At 50.5% G+C, this 17698-nt stretch overlaps 6 protein-coding genes across 6 annotated transcripts; 4 read left to right on the top strand and 2 right to left on the bottom strand.

Annotated features, from left to right (window-relative positions):
• Positions 1–771: 771 nt before the first annotated feature.
• Positions 772–1869, top strand: EsH8_IX_000402 (adenosine deaminase family protein; the record flags this gene model as incomplete). Its single annotated transcript, XM_083266738.1, has 1 exon — positions 772–1869. One exon carries the CDS (start codon positions 772–774, stop codon positions 1867–1869), a length of 1098 nt encoding a protein of 365 aa, XP_083130303.1.
• A 1166-nt stretch (positions 1870–3035) lies between these two features.
• On the bottom strand, positions 3036–4966 carry EsH8_IX_000401 (uncharacterized protein; the record flags this gene model as incomplete). Its single annotated transcript, XM_083266737.1, has 4 exons — positions 3036–4149; positions 4207–4338; positions 4392–4767; positions 4912–4966. The coding sequence occupies 4 exons, from the start codon at positions 4964–4966 to the stop codon at positions 3036–3038; spliced, it is 1677 nt and encodes a 558-aa protein (XP_083130302.1).
• A 950-nt stretch (positions 4967–5916) lies between these two features.
• On the top strand, positions 5917–7220 carry EsH8_IX_000400 (TauD/TfdA dioxygenase family protein; the record flags this gene model as incomplete). The annotated part of the gene is made up of 3 exons (XM_083266736.1): positions 5917–6360; positions 6424–6965; positions 7019–7220. 3 exons carry the CDS (start codon positions 5917–5919, stop codon positions 7218–7220), a joined length of 1188 nt encoding a protein of 395 aa, XP_083130301.1.
• Positions 7221–9780: 2560 nt separating this feature from the next.
• On the top strand, positions 9781–11634 carry EsH8_IX_000399 (magnesium transporter CorA family protein; the record flags this gene model as incomplete). Its single annotated transcript, XM_083266735.1, has 2 exons — positions 9781–10967; positions 11055–11634. 2 exons carry the CDS (start codon positions 9781–9783, stop codon positions 11632–11634), a joined length of 1767 nt encoding a protein of 588 aa, XP_083130300.1.
• A 782-nt stretch (positions 11635–12416) lies between these two features.
• EsH8_IX_000398 (M14 family metallopeptidase) lies at positions 12417–13958 on the top strand (the record flags this gene model as incomplete). Its single annotated transcript, XM_083266734.1, has 5 exons — positions 12417–12732; positions 12797–13026; positions 13091–13202; positions 13264–13545; positions 13651–13958. 5 exons carry the CDS (start codon positions 12417–12419, stop codon positions 13956–13958), a joined length of 1248 nt encoding a protein of 415 aa, XP_083130299.1.
• Positions 13959–14469: 511 nt separating this feature from the next.
• Positions 14470–15855, bottom strand: EsH8_IX_000397 (uncharacterized protein; the record flags this gene model as incomplete). The annotated part of the gene is made up of 5 exons (XM_083266733.1): positions 14470–14811; positions 14874–15106; positions 15169–15325; positions 15384–15490; positions 15555–15855. 5 exons carry the CDS (start codon positions 15853–15855, stop codon positions 14470–14472), a joined length of 1140 nt encoding a protein of 379 aa, XP_083130298.1.
• Positions 15856–17698: the final 1843 nt, after the last annotated feature.

Raw genomic sequence — 17698 nt, 5'->3', positions numbered from 1 at the left:
ACCCCAACCACCGCCGCGGACCCAGAGCATGGACCGACGTCCAGACGAAGGAAAGCGGGCGCGAGATAAGCAGACGGGCGTGCGTTCGCTGGGGTTAGCGACCGCTAGACTCCGCAGAATAGACGGTGATTCCCTGGAGGATCGTTCCACCTTTGGTCGGCGAATATCCGAACCGACAGGAATGCGACGTTACCACGCTGTCCCACCATTCACCGAATGGCTCATTGTCGTGTTGTGGGGATGGAGCATTTTGAAAATATTGGAGAATTGGAGAAGACGGGAGGGCATGTGAATGGGTAAACTGGCCAGCGAACGAGCCGCTCTGTCGCTGCGATACCGACTCGGCGGTTATGGTTGGCTGGCGATTAAATCCGCCGAAGAAAAACCTAGTCTTATCGAACCCGTTTTACCCCACATTGCTGCGAACATCGGCCATCGGACCCCATTCTGGACTATGTGATTCGCGATTCTCTGTCTGCCCAGGTTTACAAACGGCCCAGAACTAGGCTTATTGGGACATGGTTCTTGGTTTAGAGCCGGCGGATGTGCTCGTGTTGTCGGCTCATGTCCGACATGGCGGAGTGTTGCTGAATGATGCCCAGCCCGGTCGGCAAATATAGCCAGACGAGGACGAAGATATCCCGGCCTCGCTGCCATATCCCAAGAGGTTGATTGGCTCTACACCACCGCTTCACCAACACGAACCGCCAACCGGGAACTTGGAACCGGAGGAAGGAACAAAGAAAGGAAGAAAAGTAAAAACGAGTCATCATGAACGGCCTCGAAATCTCCCCCTTCATCGCCTCCCTGCCCAAGGTCGAGCTGCACATCCACATCGAGGGGACCCTCCTCCCCTCGCTCCGCTGGAAGCTCGCAAAGCGCAACAACGTGCCGCTGCAGTACGACACCTACGAGGCTCTGCTGGAGTCGTACAATGTCTTCTTCAACCACCGCCCAGAGATCAACGGCCGCGTCCCCGGCATCCCGACCTTCCTCGAGGCCTACTTCGCCGGCTGCGAGGTGCTGAAGACGGAGGATGACTTTTATGAAATGTCCATGGACTATCTCCGGCGGTGCGCCGAGATGAATGTGCGCTACGTCGAGCCCTTCTTCGACATCCAGGCGCACACCCGCAGGGGCGTGCCCGCCGAGGACGTGCTCAACGGGTACCTCAGAGCCCAGCGCGACGGGGCGGAAACGTACGGCGTCAGGTCCAACTGGATCTTCTGCTTCATCCGGGACGAAAGCCTCGAGGACGGCATCTCGGCGTACGAGCAGGCGAGGCCGTGGGCCGCCGGCTCCGTCGAGGGCGGTAAGGGCCTCTTCCACGCCGTCGGGCTGGCGAGCAACGCCTACGAGCGGCCGCCCATGCTCTTCGAGACCGGGTTTGAAAAGGCGAAGAAGGACGGGCTGCACGTCACGATGCACTGCGACTTTGGCCAGAAGGACACCTTCGACCATGTCCACGAGGCCATCTTCCAGGTCTGCGACAAGGCGGGCGCGGAGCGCATTGACCACGGCCTCGACGCGGCGGACAGCGAGGAGCTGCTGCAGGGCCTGCTGGACCGGGGCATTGGGCTGACCTTGTGTCCTCACGCGTATCACCGGCGGACGGCGACGGAGGTGCTCTTCCCCAAGATTCAGAAGCTGTGGGAGAGGGGGGTCAAGATTTGCATCAACAGCGATGACCCGGTGTACATGCACGATGTGTGGGTGGATGGGAACATGCAGAAGGTGTATACGTATTGCAACATGAGCAAGGCGGACATGGTAAAGTTGGCAAGAAACGGAGTGGATATGTGCTGGGCCAGCGAGGAAGTCAAGCGGGAGCTGTATCAGGAGCTGGATGCAGTTGACATTTCCGAATAGACAAAAGATATCAAACCCTCTTTTCCTTTTCTCTTTGCCATTCGTCTCCAACGTTTTTCAATCTAGCAAGCGAAAACAAATAAACTCGGAGGATATGAATGGAAAAAATCTACTAGGGCGAGACGTGGTGTTCCTGGTAACATGGGTATCATTTCCAGATTGGTTATACCAGGAACTGCCTGTGGCAAACGTCGCATGCCAAAAGGCCCTTGTCGTTCTGACCCACATCGAGCTCGGCAGCAGGCATGGCCATTCTACGCTAATTGAGCCTCAAAAGGGAATATGTACAATGTGAGAATTCAAATCCCGGGAAATGCTAGCAACTTGTGCGGATCAAGGATCGCGGTTTGAACATGACTCAGCAGCGGCGAATCTGTGGCGGCTACCTTTGCTAGGTATTCCAGGCATAGAGGACTCCATATATCTCATCGACGTACGAGGCTATTCGCGCACTAGAATCATTATAGCAGCCTAGATGTTTGTCTCAGCAACGCTTTATTGTCTGACGCCTCTAATCTTTGAGTCCTTGGAAGAAAACTCAATATATCCTCTTCAGTTTATTGTGGACTTTAGTAATCATCTTGGGCGAAACCGGGGTCACTAACCTTGCATCCTTGGACAACAGCCCCATACTCTTAATCCCCATGGGGAGCATACAGAAATCGGGGTTCCCGAAGAAATTAATGACGCCTTCAAGACAAAATATGTCATCAATCATTAGTTCAAGCTAGGGAAAACATCCCGGGGCTTAATTCTGCAGAGAAACCCTGCATGTTCATTCATGGCCAGTACCTTATTTTTCATACGCTTAACTTAGTTAAGTCTCATATATCTGGCTACTCGACGGCTCTTCTGTTCAAGCTTTGCATTCCTTTTTCTAAACCGCACACCATTTGCTCTACAGAGGGATTCCTCAAACTTTTTGTTTATTCGCACAAGGTAGACGTGACATTAGTTGGACAAGTGCCCCTGCGGTTACTTGCACCATTTGCTTCCTTCAGTCGTACGAATATACTCCTTAAAAAATACGATAATTCCATGCCCATGCTTTTTTTTTTTTAGCCCGCCGCACTATTTCTGACATGCTCTTAGTGGCCTTGTCATCAACCAAGAAAGCTCGTGTCAACCATAAAACTTTCATCCATCTATCCATCCATCCAAGCAACTCAAGCAGCTGCGACTACTGCCTTCTTGCCAAGCTCCCGACGATGAAGGTAACGAATTACCAGAGACGTCACTGCCATACCCACCGCGAAGAACACCATCGTAATGTAAGCCTTCGGGTACCGAGGCGCCTCAACCTGCTGCCAGATGAGAAGCGGCAACCAGGCCTGGATCACGTAGGCCATCTGGTTCATTGAGCCGGTGACGAGCGCTCGCTCCTCGTTGTCGTCCTTGCAAATCTCGTGCGCCCAGGCGAACGTCAGGCCGCTGATGCCACCACCGAATCCGACCAGCAGGAAGCAGCCCCATTTCCACGCATCAGGGATGTTCCACGCCGCCAAGCTCGCATATAAAACGATATTCAAAACACCGGAGAATACGATCGGAGGCCATCTCTCGCCCTTGAAGACGGAGTCGGAAGACCAAGCGTAGATCCAAGTAGTTACCACAGTGATCGCCGACGTGATGGTGGGGTAGGTGTTGTAGTCCTTTACACTGTAGCCTTCGCCCTTGAGCCATATTTGGAACGCAGGTTGGCTCATGATGCCACAGCCGTTGTTGAAGAAAATGTACAGAAGGGTGAGAGCATAGATATGCCAGCTTGTGAAGATCTTCTTGATCTTTGTCTTCGTGTACGGCTGTCGGTTAGCGCGTCCTTCGAGCTGCATGCGTTTCTGCGCAAGGGCAACGTCGTCCTTGGTCAGCCACCAAGCCTTTGTAATTTCAGGGACGTCGGGCAGGAAAAAGAATCCGGCAATGGCAATCGGCAAGGAAATGACGGTGTCAACAATGAAGAGCCATTGCCAACCCTTCCACCCATGGACTCCGCCGAGATTGTAGACGGCCGCCATGAGGTATCCCGAAAACATGGATCCGATGGAGCCACTAGAGTGGAAGATGCATGATCTCTTGGCCAGCTCATCCTTTCGGTACCAGCATCCGATGATGTATTGCATACCGGGGTAGAAGGTACTTTCGGCGAGACCGATGAAAAATCGGAGGACATATAGCTGCGTCACGTTTGTGCATTTGATCATGAGAATGGTCAGAATGGCCCAGGTGCATTCGCAGGCGGGGATCCAGATTGAGGGTCGAACGCGGGTGAGGAGAATGTTGCTGCAATGGCTACTGTTAGTGATGCCCCAAGTACATGCAATAGATAAGCGGGCTAACCTAGGAATTTCGCCAATGACATAGCCGACAGTCCAGCACACTTGCATGTAGTTAAGCTCATTTCCGAAGAGCTTCATGTCCTCCTTCATGCCGGAGACGAAAGCATTGTTGATGTTGATCTGGTCAAGGTTCCTTTCGGTAAGTCAGCAGGCGTAACGCATCATTTGAGTCTAAGATGAACTCACTTGATGAAGTAGCCCAAAGAGGCAAACGTAAGAATCACAGCATCCAACTTGAACATGAACTTCCTCTCTTCAGGAGATTTGTCTAGAGTGTCCCAGACGTATGACCTCCAAGTGAGCTTCGGGTTGTCTTGGACGAGCTCGGCCACGGCAGGCTCGGTCTTACGGGCACTGACGGAAGTCGGCGACTTGCTCCGAGGAGAGTCGGCGACCGTAGTCTTCTCGATCTCAGGGGCTCCCATAATGGGGAACAAAACTTGGAGCCTGGTCTCGAAGCCAAAGTCAAAAGAGGAAGGCACAAATAAGCATCCGTCAGCTTCGGCATTGGCAAAGGACCCGAGAAAGCTTTGGCAGCAGCCATTGAACTTTATACGACCAACTGCGCGGGTTTTCAACACTCAATCCAGGGTCCATCGGGCCTTCATCGGACCTGGCCAGAGGCTGATAGGGAAAAATTGGACATATCGCTGACGATGTTTCTGGATACGATGGCGTGATGGAGGCAGAAGCGCGCGTCTCTCACCCTCGTTGCGGGCAACATCCGACGACATCCGCTCAAGAACGCATTCTGCACGCATTTTGTTCGACAAAATATCGCGCGGCTCTCCGGCACGGTCCGAGATCGATCCAAGCCAAGTCTTTCTGGGCAAGAGCTTGTAGTGTCTTACTGAAATGCCAAGTGTTTGAACCGAATAAACACCGTTGTTTTACCATTGTTAGCCAGAACTGAGGACTTGGCGAAGATCAAAAGCCAGGAAGTACATGGGATGGGCAGGCAGCTGAAGACAAGACATGGAGTGAGGGGGTGCCGGAGTTAAGAGATTGGCAGGCTTACGGTTGCCACCATTTATTGCTCTCCCCCGCACCGATCTAGCTTCTTTCCTGCTTGATTGCGCTGTTGATCACTCAAACAGGTTTGGCCTGCTGTTGGTTGTCGAGCACACAATCGGGCCCTTGTATCGCGCAACCCCCACTCAATATAGCTGACGGCCCCGGATCCGCTCCCGCGGGGACGGCAAGTGGTTCCAACTAAGTTACCCAACGGTGGCTTGCTGATTAAACCCTCCATTATTTATGGCTATAGATCAGGTTGAAACGTACAAAGCTTAATGCAGCAGAACGTGTCGTGATGCATCTATTGCGTGCTATGCGGTGGATTTGGTTGGCGAATTCGTCCCCGAAATCCGTAGCTTGGTGGTTCGATATGGCACACCTGCCATTGGATTCGTCACATTTCATGCAGATGAAGCCATAGATAATACTTTCCAATAGGCAGTTGGTCCTGCTGTTATTGGTAATCAATGCCTCCATGGTAAGAGCAACTAGATTAGGATGATTGGACGACGAGCATCGTGCCGTATCAGAGATGCTGTATTACAGGACATAAAGAGGCTGTTTGTGGCCACAGCTCTGTCAAATAATCCTCCGTCTGAATCAGTCCAAGAGTTCTTCATTCAAGAAGTCTAGACCTTCGACGTTCAGCGCCCCTCGCACCAACCCCACCACCGCTCGGCCTACATTGACAAACATGGCTCCCGCCCCCATCGACCCATCCATCACTGACGTGGCGGAGCCACGGAAGGACACCCTCGGACTCCCCGAGAGCACAAAGGCAAGACTGACCAAGGCTGGAATTGACCTGTCCAACGGATACCCGTACCGCCCCTCAAGACCCCTGTACCTGGATGATGCATACAACATCCGCAACAAGGAGAGGGAGTACATCGACGCGGGCTCCAGAGCCGATAAGTCAAAGAAAAACTTGTTCGGCGCTGCGACCAAGGTCACCAACTTGACTGCTCACATTGGCACGGAAATTGAAGGTCTTCAATTGAAGGACCTGACTCCGGAGCAAAAAGATGAACTTGCTCTTCTGATCGCCGAGCGCAGTGTCGTTTTCTTCAGAGATCAGGATCTCTCGCCGCAGCAGCAGAAGGAATTGGGCGACTGGTATGGCGAGGTGGAAGTTCACGTAAGTTTCATAAAACGCCAGTTTCACCTCGGCGGAAGAGTATAAAGTCTAATGGCCATGCAGCCCCAAGTGCCGCAGGTCCCCGGTGTTCTCGGCGTCACGGTCATCTGGCCCGCGCTGATGGCCACCGAGAGACCGGCCAACTTCCGCAACCCCGGCGGCGCCTCGAAATGGCACACTGACCTGGTGCATGAGCGCCAACCTTCCGGTATTACTCACCTGCACAACGACGCGATCCCGCCCGTTGGTGGTGACACGCTCTGGGCCAGTGGATACTCGGCGTATGAGAAGCTGTCCCCCGACTTCCGCAAGATCATTGATGGCAAGTACGCTATCTACCGATCTGCGCACACCTACCTGGACCGGAACGACCCGGAGGCCGGACCTAAGCATATTGAGCGAGCGCACCCTCTGGTTCGCGTGCACCCCGCGACTGGATGGAAGTCTCTCTATGTGAACCGTCTCTTCACCACACAAATTATTGGCCTTGACAAGGCGGAGAGCGATGCCATTCTCAACTATCTCTTTACTGTCTATGAGACGAACGTAGATATCCAAGTCCGTTTCAAATGGTCGCCCAACACCAGTGCCCTCTGGGACAACAGGTTCGTAACTTCCCAAAGACCCGCTATCTACCATTGACTCTGACACAATGTAGAATTACCATTCACAACGCAAGCTGGGACTATGAGGGTGGGCACCCCCGTCATGGAACACGTGTGACCTCCCTTGCCGAGAAGCCGTACTTTGATCCTGACGCGCCGACTCGGCGTGAGGCCTTGGGTTTGCTGGGCCCCGATGAGAAGCAGGAGCTAGGTATTGATGGCACCACGAGGGGGCTGAAAGACTTTTCTCTGTAGAGAAGATAAACTGTTGATAATATGCATGTAGCCATTTGAATTATTGATCCTGAACGAGAAATTGAAAGCCTCTCTGACTACGTATGTCGAATTGATGTGGTTCACGTCAGTAAGGAGACTTTAAAATCTCGTTGCAACTAAGATGACATTTCAAGTAAATTCATGATTGAAGGTATTATCACTCTACTCATTGATATTGCGTCTTTCTACGGCAGGAGTTGCGTTCGTATTTCAAGAAAGGTTTACACGGGAACCTATGAGTAATTTCTTACAAAGCTAATTGCACAGCTTCCCCAAGACCGTATAGTAGCTGATACACCAAGTCCGTCATCAATTACTGGCGATAAATACTTGGACAATAACTGCTTTTCACGCTGGTATCAGCTCAACAGGCAAGGCCTCTATTGCTGCCACCGTGCAACTCGGCGCCTTCAATTGTAGTCCGTAATCAAAGACGTATACTAATTTAATCGTCCATTTGCCGCTCAAATCATGTGGCAGCTTTCGTGGTCTGCTTGAACGTCTGTGAAATAAGGCAACTGCCTGGTCTGTCTTTCAGATCCAAGAGACATGTATAACTTCTTGTTTCTAGACCCTGGCTTTGAATTGGACTACGGCATCGGGAATCTTCTACAATTAAAGTAAATATTCTGACAAATTTGTCGAAATAAGGGGGCGACGGCTAATTACACACACCTCGTTGTTCCCCAAAGGGGTTGTACTAATAATGCGCGATACTAGACTATAATTGCTTCGTGCTAGACTACACCGTCTGATGGAAGATTTTACCTGATATTGCTTGGAGATTACCACTAGGATTTCAAGCATCGGGTCGGTTCGTCCTAAAATTCTGGCAATCTCATCATTGCAAACCAGCTCGTTGTACAGTTGGCTTCCCGACGACAACCCTGCACAACGCTGCCCTGCGCATTCGAGCGCAGCCTTATGAATACTTCCACCATTAATATTATAATATGCATGATATCTCAAACAGATGATCACAGTGGTATTGAAACACCAATCTGTCTCTTCCATTCGAATTGAAGCAGTTGCTTGAAGACGGAAGTTTTCAAAACATACTGCTTTGTGTTGCGATCAATACATCGGCTGGACTTACGAACATGGACAATCAATGGGGCACATCCTCGCGGAACAATAGTAGCAGCACAAAAAAATTCGGTTCGAAGGGTAGATTCTGCAACTTATCTAATTAAAATCGCCACGCTCGCCTTACGTTGTACCTCGCTTCATCTCTTTGGTGTCGAGGCGCCAACGGCTATAGCGCATAGCCTTGTAGCAATGAAATTTGGCGTAATAACAGTGGCCACGTGCAACTCATGGAGCTAGGATTCGATACAAAGGGATCGATCAGCGCCCGATTAGATGTATCCTGGAACGAAAGTCGTTTCTTTAGTCCAAAAGTCATAACTCATTGTAAGAGACGCTGTTAATGGCTCTATGGGAGCGGTGAGTTGTTTGGCCCTGCACTAAAGATAATCGTCATCTTACATGCAGGACCGGTCCCGTGCCCATACACTAGCTGGAGGGTGAAATGCAAGATCTAACACTTAGCTCGATTGGATGCTTTGCTGGCTCCTTATCACCACCTCTACTCTGCATGTTCCAGACTATGCCCAGCCGCGAATTCACGGCAACTGATCAATCGCTATCTGCAAGTGATCATGAGACGCACCCGCTAGGGTGGGTGGTGATTATATTTTAAAGGCCACGATGCGATGCATCCTCTTGCGCACCTATTTTCTTCCATATGCAGTATGAGGCTATTGGTATCTGGCCAATTGTGCCTCGTCTGGGGTTGTGGTGCTGGTCGAGTCAGTGGATGGGATGAGTTCCGCCGTAGCATGTGAGAAACGGTTAGATCGGGAGGCAACCTGAGCTAGGTAGGTGAGCATTTGGGTGCCTATTTCCAATTGGCACGAAATTCCCGCACTTTCATCTCCAAAGAATACACGTTAGAGTAAAATTTATGGTGACGGGGTGTGCCGGGTGCCGGAGGACTGTACCGACTCTGCGTTCACTCGCTGAGACGGAACGAAAAAGTTTATCCAGACTCCGCCCCTTTGAGGCTGTGCTAAGACACGGGAATCATAAACACAACACCCTTCTGGCCGGGAAATGAACCTCAACCTTTCAACGCACTTTCCCACCCCATTCAAGCTCAGATATCAACATCGCTCACGCATTGTCGTCGTCTCGTCTTTGAATTCACCTATCAGCAACGCCGAAACGCCCTTGACCCGCTTTATCGGCACACTTGCAGCGACAAGTCGATCCGCGTTTTACGACCACAGGCGATAATTACTGGAATGGTAACCGCACAGCGAATCATCGACCACGAGCCTGTCGTAGCTTATCTTCAATCGGCCGGTTGGAGTTATCAGGATATGGCACAGTTGACAAGAAGAGACGGACTCACGCGCATCTCTCGCGCAGACGGTGTCTGAGTGCACAAAATTGCTACGACGTAAAACGATGACGGAGAATTTCGTCTGTTTTTTAATCGTCCAATAATCGGCCGAACGAAGCCACGCCAAACAAGATGTCCGAAAAGGAAGAAATGAGATCCTCCCAGGAATTCTCGCCACTAATGTCGGTCCCTGGAGGCTCCCCCCTTACCGACGACAGTCCGAGTCGTCGGGGTAGAGAGCCCGAACGAACATTTGCGCACGACTTTGCAAACACCGTTAACTTGGAATCGCCCATTCTAAGGCCTTCAAGCCGACGCCCGACATTCAATTCGACAAGACGTACAATTTCCCCGCCCAACTCGGTGAAGGCTTTCGCCAACGCACGTCGTCGAGGACAAGACAATGTCGTCCAAGATCCGAAGCCTGGCCGGAGACAAGAGGGTAACTTTGCAGACGAGGAGGGGTGTTGTGCCACTGAAGAGCATGTCGATAGCAGCAGCGCGCGGAGCAGCCACAGCCGGTCACACAATCATTGTTCGCATCAAACCCCCAAGGACTTGGTGGCGGCAACAAGGCCCGCAGAAACCAATGCCAAGGCTAGTAACCAGAAAGACCGACTTCACATCGATTTCGACTATTTGGAGACTCTGATCGACGTGGAAGAGCACGATGGCCTTGCCGGACGCGATTTCACCAATCTCCCGGACACCTCCATCCCGACCAGTACGCCAATGTTTACTTCCGATGGGGACTTTATCGACGTTACATCCGACCATGCTTCAATCACAGCGGAGAAGAACAACGAGCCCAGCAACCTTCCCAATTCTGGACCGAATTCAGAGCAGAGCCGCTTTAACTATTTCTCTTCTGCATTGGAATCCACTATCCACGCCTCTCAATTCGGAGATCTCATTCTGCCAGGAGAGAACATTAGGTCTCTGTTCGAGATCCCCGAGGGGGAGCCCGACGGTGTCTGGTGGCTCAACATGAATAACCCAACCGGCAATGAGGTTTGGACAATCTGCAAGGCTTTCGGCATCCACCCCCTCACCATAGAGGACATCATCCACCAGGAAAGCCGTGAAAAGATTGAACTCTTTCCGTCATACTATTTCGCCTGCTTCAGGTCTTTCAGTGTTATTGAAGAGCCCGACGAAACCGACTACCGCCCCTTCAATGTCTACGTAGTCGTCTTCCGCGAGGGAACTATCAGTTTCAGTTTTACTCCAAACCAGCATGCCTCCAGGGTACGGTTCCGGATATCTCAACTGAAAGAGCAGGTGTCTCTCAGCAGCGACTGGATATGCTATGCGTTGATGTAAGTTCAATATGAAGAATATTGCGTGGTAGATAATACCTCTTCTGAGTAAGGTCAAAAAGCCGGGCTAACCTAATTGTGCATCAGTGATGACATTGTGGACTCTTTTGGTCCTGCAATCAACCAGATTGAGCACGAAACAGACGCAATCGAGGACCAGGTGTTCATCACTCGGGTAGATGACAACCAAGCCTTTCTTCGCAGGATCGGCCTCACCCGAAAGAATGTCATGAGTCTCATGCGCCTTCTAGGTGGCAAAGCGGATGTTCTCCGCGCGTTCACCAAGAGATGCACTGAGGACTACAACGTCACACCTCACATGGATATTGCCCTCTATCTTGGTGATATCCAAGATCACGCGGTGACCATGATGAACAGTCTGGCGCACTTTGACACCATGCTCTCGCGGTCTCACAGCAACTACCTGGCACAGCTCTCAATTGACAACATTGATATGGGCAACCGTACAAACGAATTCTTGAGTCGAGTCACTGTCATTGCGACCGTCATAGTGCCTCTGAATGTCGTTTGTGGTCTTTTCGGCATGAACGTCCAGGTTCCGTGGAAAGATGTGGAAAACCTGAACGCTTTCTTTGGCATTATGAGTGGTGTCATCGTGTTTGCTTTCGCCTTTCTTCTTCTGGCCAGACGAAAGGGATACTTGTGAGAGGGGTTCATGTCTTGTTATTGTTTGATTCCTAGGTAGAACTTTGTCGCGCAAATTGAGACTGTCCCGAAATTCAACCTCCTATTTCTGGTGACAATATTGACAACGAAGGCAGAAGAAGGTCTTAGTCGTAAATCGTGCATAGATATATGTTGGTCATTTTAGATAGAGTAATGACAAAGTTGTGGATTTACGGGGGAGGATATGAGGCTTATCTTTCCAAGCCTATACCTAGTCGTTGTTCGGGTAGCTGAACTTGCATGGCCCATCAGCCCATGAGGAAGGACACAAGCTCCTATTAGCCACCCGCCAGTCAATGGCACCACCTTCCCCCCCGTGCTCCTTCTCTGCTTGGAGCAATATCATGGCAACAGCGACGACCTACCTAATCGCCAGGTCACTGCCGCAGTAGGGGTCGTAGAACTTCCTGTTCTGGCAAGGCGCACTGCCAAGCTATGTGATATTCCGCCTTGGCAGTGGTTAAGGTTACACCAGCTTCAGAGGTCCTTCCCCAGCTAGAATATCACCTACCCCTTTCGCGTATTGTTCTCGCGTCCGCGTCCTACGAGCCATATTCTGGCAGTGGCTCCCAGCCCATCATGGACGCACGCGAAGCCGCAACGGCACTGGCAAGCGAGCCAAGAACGCACCTTCAAATGGGTCGTATACTTATAAAATACTTATAAAATGGAGGCGTCTCGACTGCACATTCTGCGCCAAGCCGTTTTCCCTTCTTGGTGCCGAGCTTTCCGTCAGCTTCAATCTTCACGACTCACCTCATCATGAAGGCCTCGCTCATCTCAGCCGCCGCCCTGGTTTCCTTGGCGCTGGGCGTGTCTGTCCCCAAGTCGACCAAGGTTGACTACAACGGCTTCAAAGGTCTTCGCATCACTCTGCCTGAAGGTGCCGAGGGTGTTGCTGACCAGATCAATGAGCTGGCTGCCACTATCCTTAACCCCGGCTCCAAGCAAGAGCTTGACATTGTCGTTTCCCCCGACAAAGTCGAGGCCGTTAGCCAGCTCGCCGCCAACACGACTATTCTTGTAGAGGATATTGGAGCCGCCTTTGCCGAGGAAGATGTGTCGACCGTCTATGCTGGTAAGATATCTTGTCTACTTTGACGGCTACCTTGACCCAGTAACTCATTCTATTCGGTATCTAGTACCCAGCGAGACGTGGTTCACCGCATACCACAGCTACGCTGACCACCTGCAGTTCCTCACTGACCTTCGGGCCAGCTTCCCTAGCCAGTCTGAGATCGTCACCGCTGGATCGTCTTTCCAAGGACGTGCCCTGACTGGCATCCACATCTGGGGAAGTGGCGGTAAAGGATCCAAGCCAGCTGTTGTTCTCCACGGCACCGTTCACGCCCGCGAGTGGATCAGCACGATGGTAATAAAACCCCCAGTTTTCCTCCAGGCGGGATTTTAGGAGACTGGCTCACACCTTTTGACAGACCACCGAGTACTTGGCATACCAGCTCTTGACCAAATATGCCACCGACTCTGCCATCAAGGCTGTTGTCGACAAGTTTGACTTCTACATCACGCCCGTTGTCAACCCTGACGGCAAGTTCATAACAACCTGCTCAATCAGTTCTATAGAGCTATACGCTAACATATCTCTCAGGTTTTGTTTATACCCAAACAACTGACCGTCTGTGGCGCAAGAACCGTCAGACCAACACCGGCAGCTCCTGCGTTGGCCGTGACCCTAACCGCAACTGGCCCTACAAGTGGGAACTCACAGGAGGCGCTTCTACTAGCCCCTGCTCTGAGACTTACAAGGGCACTGCCGCTGCTGACACTCCGGAGATCAAGGGTCTGAAGGCTCAGATCGATTCTTTAGCCGCCAGCAAGGGTATTACACTTTACCTCGATGTTCACTCCTATGGCCAATACATCTTGTGGCGTAAGTTATAATCTTTTAAGTGTAATATTCCTAGTTTGGGTTCTCTCCAAAAGGAGAGAATGCTAACCTGTTCCGAACCTTCGTCACTGACACTGTTACTAATAGCTTACGGATACGACTGTAACTACGTTGCCCCCGATGACGCTGCTCTGCGGACCATGGCCCAGGTTGGTGCCACTGGTATTCGCGGCGTTTCTGGTACGAGTTACACCATCGGCAACGCTTGCCGTGCTTTGTACGCTACTACTGGCGACAGCACTGACTACATCCACGGTGTCGCCAAGTCCAAGTACACGTACACCATCGAGCTCAGGGACAGGGGTACTTACGGCTTCTCTCTTCCAGCAAGCCAGATTCAGGCTACCGTTCGCGAGACTTGGGCTGGTGTTCTTGCAATGCTTCGGGCTGCTTGAACCAGCAGACAACAGAGTAATGACTTGATATAGATGCCGTAGCTGCTATGGAGGTTACCTTCGAAGAAGCGATGAAAATTATCTGAGTACAGTAGTCTTAGTAATTTTATCTTACTCATCACCAACTCGCATTCGTATTTTATCATACTCACGTGTTGTGTTTCTAATGGGTTAATACTTTCAATTCTGAATTTGAAGTCATCACTAGAGAGTAGAACAATCATTATGTATAATGGGGTACAGGAGTTAGGCTTATAGAGTGTGCTACGCCCGGGCCCTACTCCCGCTCTTTTATCTCTTGAGGCTCCCCGCACTACAGGTATACGTACGTAGGATTGAGAATCCCTCCATTTCTAACTGGGGCTCACATAACAAAACAAAAAGTCATCAAAAAACGACATTTGGAAACAGATTGGTATATATTTTAATGTTAAGTCGTTCATTGCCAAAATTTGCTTGTTTCTAGGCTTCTAGCTGAAGGGTGATCGCATTTACTTATCAACTTAGCCACTCATTTCCATGCAACTGTAGCTCCGGTGTTGTGAGACTCCCTCGCAAGTTCGATGATTCTGATGGCGTCACGCGACTGCGTTGCCTTTACCTCCAGCTCAGCCTTGCCATTGATGGCGTCCGCCAAGTTTTCGTAGACGCCCAGCCAACGCCCAGCAATGGTCGGGTACTTTCCAACAAACTTTTTCGTTGCTTCATCAAACTTTTGGATTACACCATCGAACTCCTTGTAAGTAGCCAGAGTTCCGTACAGTTCTGCGGGTTCCTCGCCGAAACCAGGCTCTAGGGGCTTGCGGCCCTCGGCAATTTGCTCCTCCTGGGGACAGGTGCTTCTTTGCTGGAACTTTACGAGGTCAGTTGAAAGAGTTATCTATTGATGGTGTTTTATGCTGGATTCAAGCTTACCTTTAGCCACGAACCCTTTGTTCCGCGAATCATGTGCTTCAGCTGCTGTGCCATGGGCGTGGTTACCGAAGTCTTGACCGTGACAAGGAGGTCTTTTTGTGCTCCGTCGTATTGCAGGACAATCGTGAAAGAATCTTCGACTTCACTCTCAATTCCTCGCTGGGCGCGGAAGAAGCCAGTCACCGATTTGGGGCGGCCAAAGAGCACAACTGCTTGGTCGATACTGTGGGTTCCTGCACAAAGCATTGTTAAGAAATGTCGCAGCGGCATATATAGTACGTAAGTATGTGCTTACCCAGACCAAAAGCCATGCCATCGCCTGGTGTGTACTCCTTCTTGGTCATTCCAGCGAGCCAGGGTGGAGACTCAAAGTCGTAATGTATTTCGGCCTCTTTGATGTCGCCCAGCGCGTCTTCTTTGATGAGTTTCCTCAGCGTCTGGAAGTCGCCATCCTGCAATGCCCGTTAGCTTTCTCGGTCCTCTCTCGAGAAACATTTGAGGCCTAGGTACCCATCTGCGGTTTTGGAAACATGTCAAAATAAGACCTTTGGTCTTTGCAAGCTCTATGACACGGTCTGCCTCTTCGGATGACCTGGCGAAAGGCTTATCGGCGATGGCTGCACATGCGTCAGCTTCAATATTCCCAGTGCAAGCAGAAAAAATCTGACGGCCTTGCCATACCATGCTTGCCAGCCTGTAGCGCCTTCTCAGCAAAAGATGCATGCGTATCCGTGTGAGTAGCCACGACGATAAGTTGTGTATCAGGATCCGCAAAAAACTCGTCCGCTGTGCGGTAGTGTCTGATATTTGGGAAGTCGACTGTGCAATGCGATCCGGCCGGTGCCGAGGAGGGATCGCTCGGGGCCTCTGCTCTCTGCAGGATCGCGATTACCTCGTAATCCTTGTTCGCAGTGATGAATGGAAGATGGAAGCTCTTGGCGGCAAAGCCGTAACCAACGACACCGACTTTGATAGTTGACATGATGGCAGATTTCCAGTAAAATTACTGATCATAAACTGTTTGAGATGATCGATGTATCAATGTCTAGAAATCTCTTGTTATTTCACTAGCTACTCGTCGTCCTTTTATCCCCGGACTACTGGACGCGGGGCACCTTGGTAATCAAGGCCCGGCGACGGGGGATGGCGGGGTGTTGTGGAGTTGTCCATCGGGTCAACGCCGACACTCCCCGCATGATCCGCACCTACCTACACAGCTTCCAATAGTGTCACAAATCAAACTGTTAAACTTGCCTAAAGAAGCAAGTTCGGTGACGTTGGTGCCTCCATTATCTCCGACAATTAACCGATTGTTTAGAAGAAATCGCGAAACGTAGCAGATATCTATTTCTGCAGTAAAAGTACCTTTTAGTCTTTATGAAGCTCTCTGTAACGCCGAAATAAAACACTAAATTTGCTGGTCCAATAGCAACTTACCGAACCTTGCTCCGTGAGAACTTCCAAGCTCTTGGGGTAAACAACCTACTGTTAGCTTGTTTGATACTTTGTTTCCCTCTTCTTCTATACAATGCACTTTTATATTCATTTTTGTATAAATATTTCATGGTGATGGTAGTATTATTTTCGTTGGGATTCCCGGGTGCTCTTGTAGTTGCTTTCCAGTGCAGCACCAAGGCCGTCTTGCACAGTCATATCTTGATTTCGACAATACTACGACATTAGTTAATAGCAATGTCACTGTCATGCGCGAATTGTACTTGGCGTCCGGAATTCTTTTTCTTCATCAAGTTCCAGCTCCATATCGACGGAAAAGCTTTGAGGCATTGTCCGGCTATGATTTTGCAGCCTCAGTGGCGGCCGGCATTTTGAGATTTCCGTTCGGTCCGGATATGTGAGCTGGAGCCAATCATATCTCTTGACGGAATGCACAACCCCAGATGGCTAAGCATGGACAAACTCCGAGAATCAATCGAAGGACCAATTTTGAAGTCCGAGCCTAGGAGTGGTTTGCGTATATGATAAGAGAGGATTTCTCGAGTTTTTCCAACATTCGATAAATATTTCAACCAATAAATAGCAACTCTATTATTTCCACCTATTTATCTTCACGCCAACCTATCCTCATTCTACCATGTCTACTGGAAGCTGCCTCTGCAAAGCCATCAAGATCAATATCTTGGGTAGCCCTATGGCGGCCGTAAGTCTCTCCCATACCAAAACTTCGAAAAGCTTCAAAGTGTTGACTTGAAGGAAAGGCTTTATGCCACTGTTTCGACTGCCGCAAAATATCGGGAAGCGCATTTGGGTTCAACTGGATCGTTGCATCAGGTGATGTTGAGATCACGGGCGAGCCGAAGAGATTTTCAACAACTGCCAACAATGGGAACATCGTTACCAGTCACTTTTGTGGTGTTTGTGGTGTGACACTGTGGAGGGATGGACCGGGCAGTCCGGGGCTCATGTTCCTAAAAGCTGGCATCTTGGACGATGTGAAGACTCAGAGCTCTGTGAGCCCAATCGCGGAGATATTTGTCTTGCGACGTCTCCCTTGGCTAGGTCCAGTGCCTGGAGCTGCACAGAGCGAGGAGATGAGTTGAATGCCACAAGATGCGTGGAGTTTGGATTCAACTTTTTGGAGAACCGAATACTAGATCAAGATAGTTAAAGTTGGCCCACTTCTATCGCTCGAGCAGATGAATAGCGGATTTCACGCTACCAGCGTTTAGTTGACAGAGAAATTCAAAGCCCAACATGAACCGGTATAATGCCGTGAGACATCGTGCGAAGTCAAGACTGATGTCATTTTTCAGTCTTTCAGGGACACAAAGTGTATCTTGTTACTTGGACCTCCACGTATGACGTTT

Source organism: Colletotrichum jinshuiense, chromosome 9, assembly GCF_051148585.1.
Source record: "Colletotrichum jinshuiense chromosome 9, complete sequence".
In the NCBI taxonomy this organism is placed as follows: domain Eukaryota; kingdom Fungi; phylum Ascomycota; class Sordariomycetes; order Glomerellales; family Glomerellaceae; genus Colletotrichum; species Colletotrichum jinshuiense.
The sequence above is the reverse complement of the archived record's forward strand: the minus strand, read 5'-3'. Positions and strand labels throughout refer to the sequence as shown.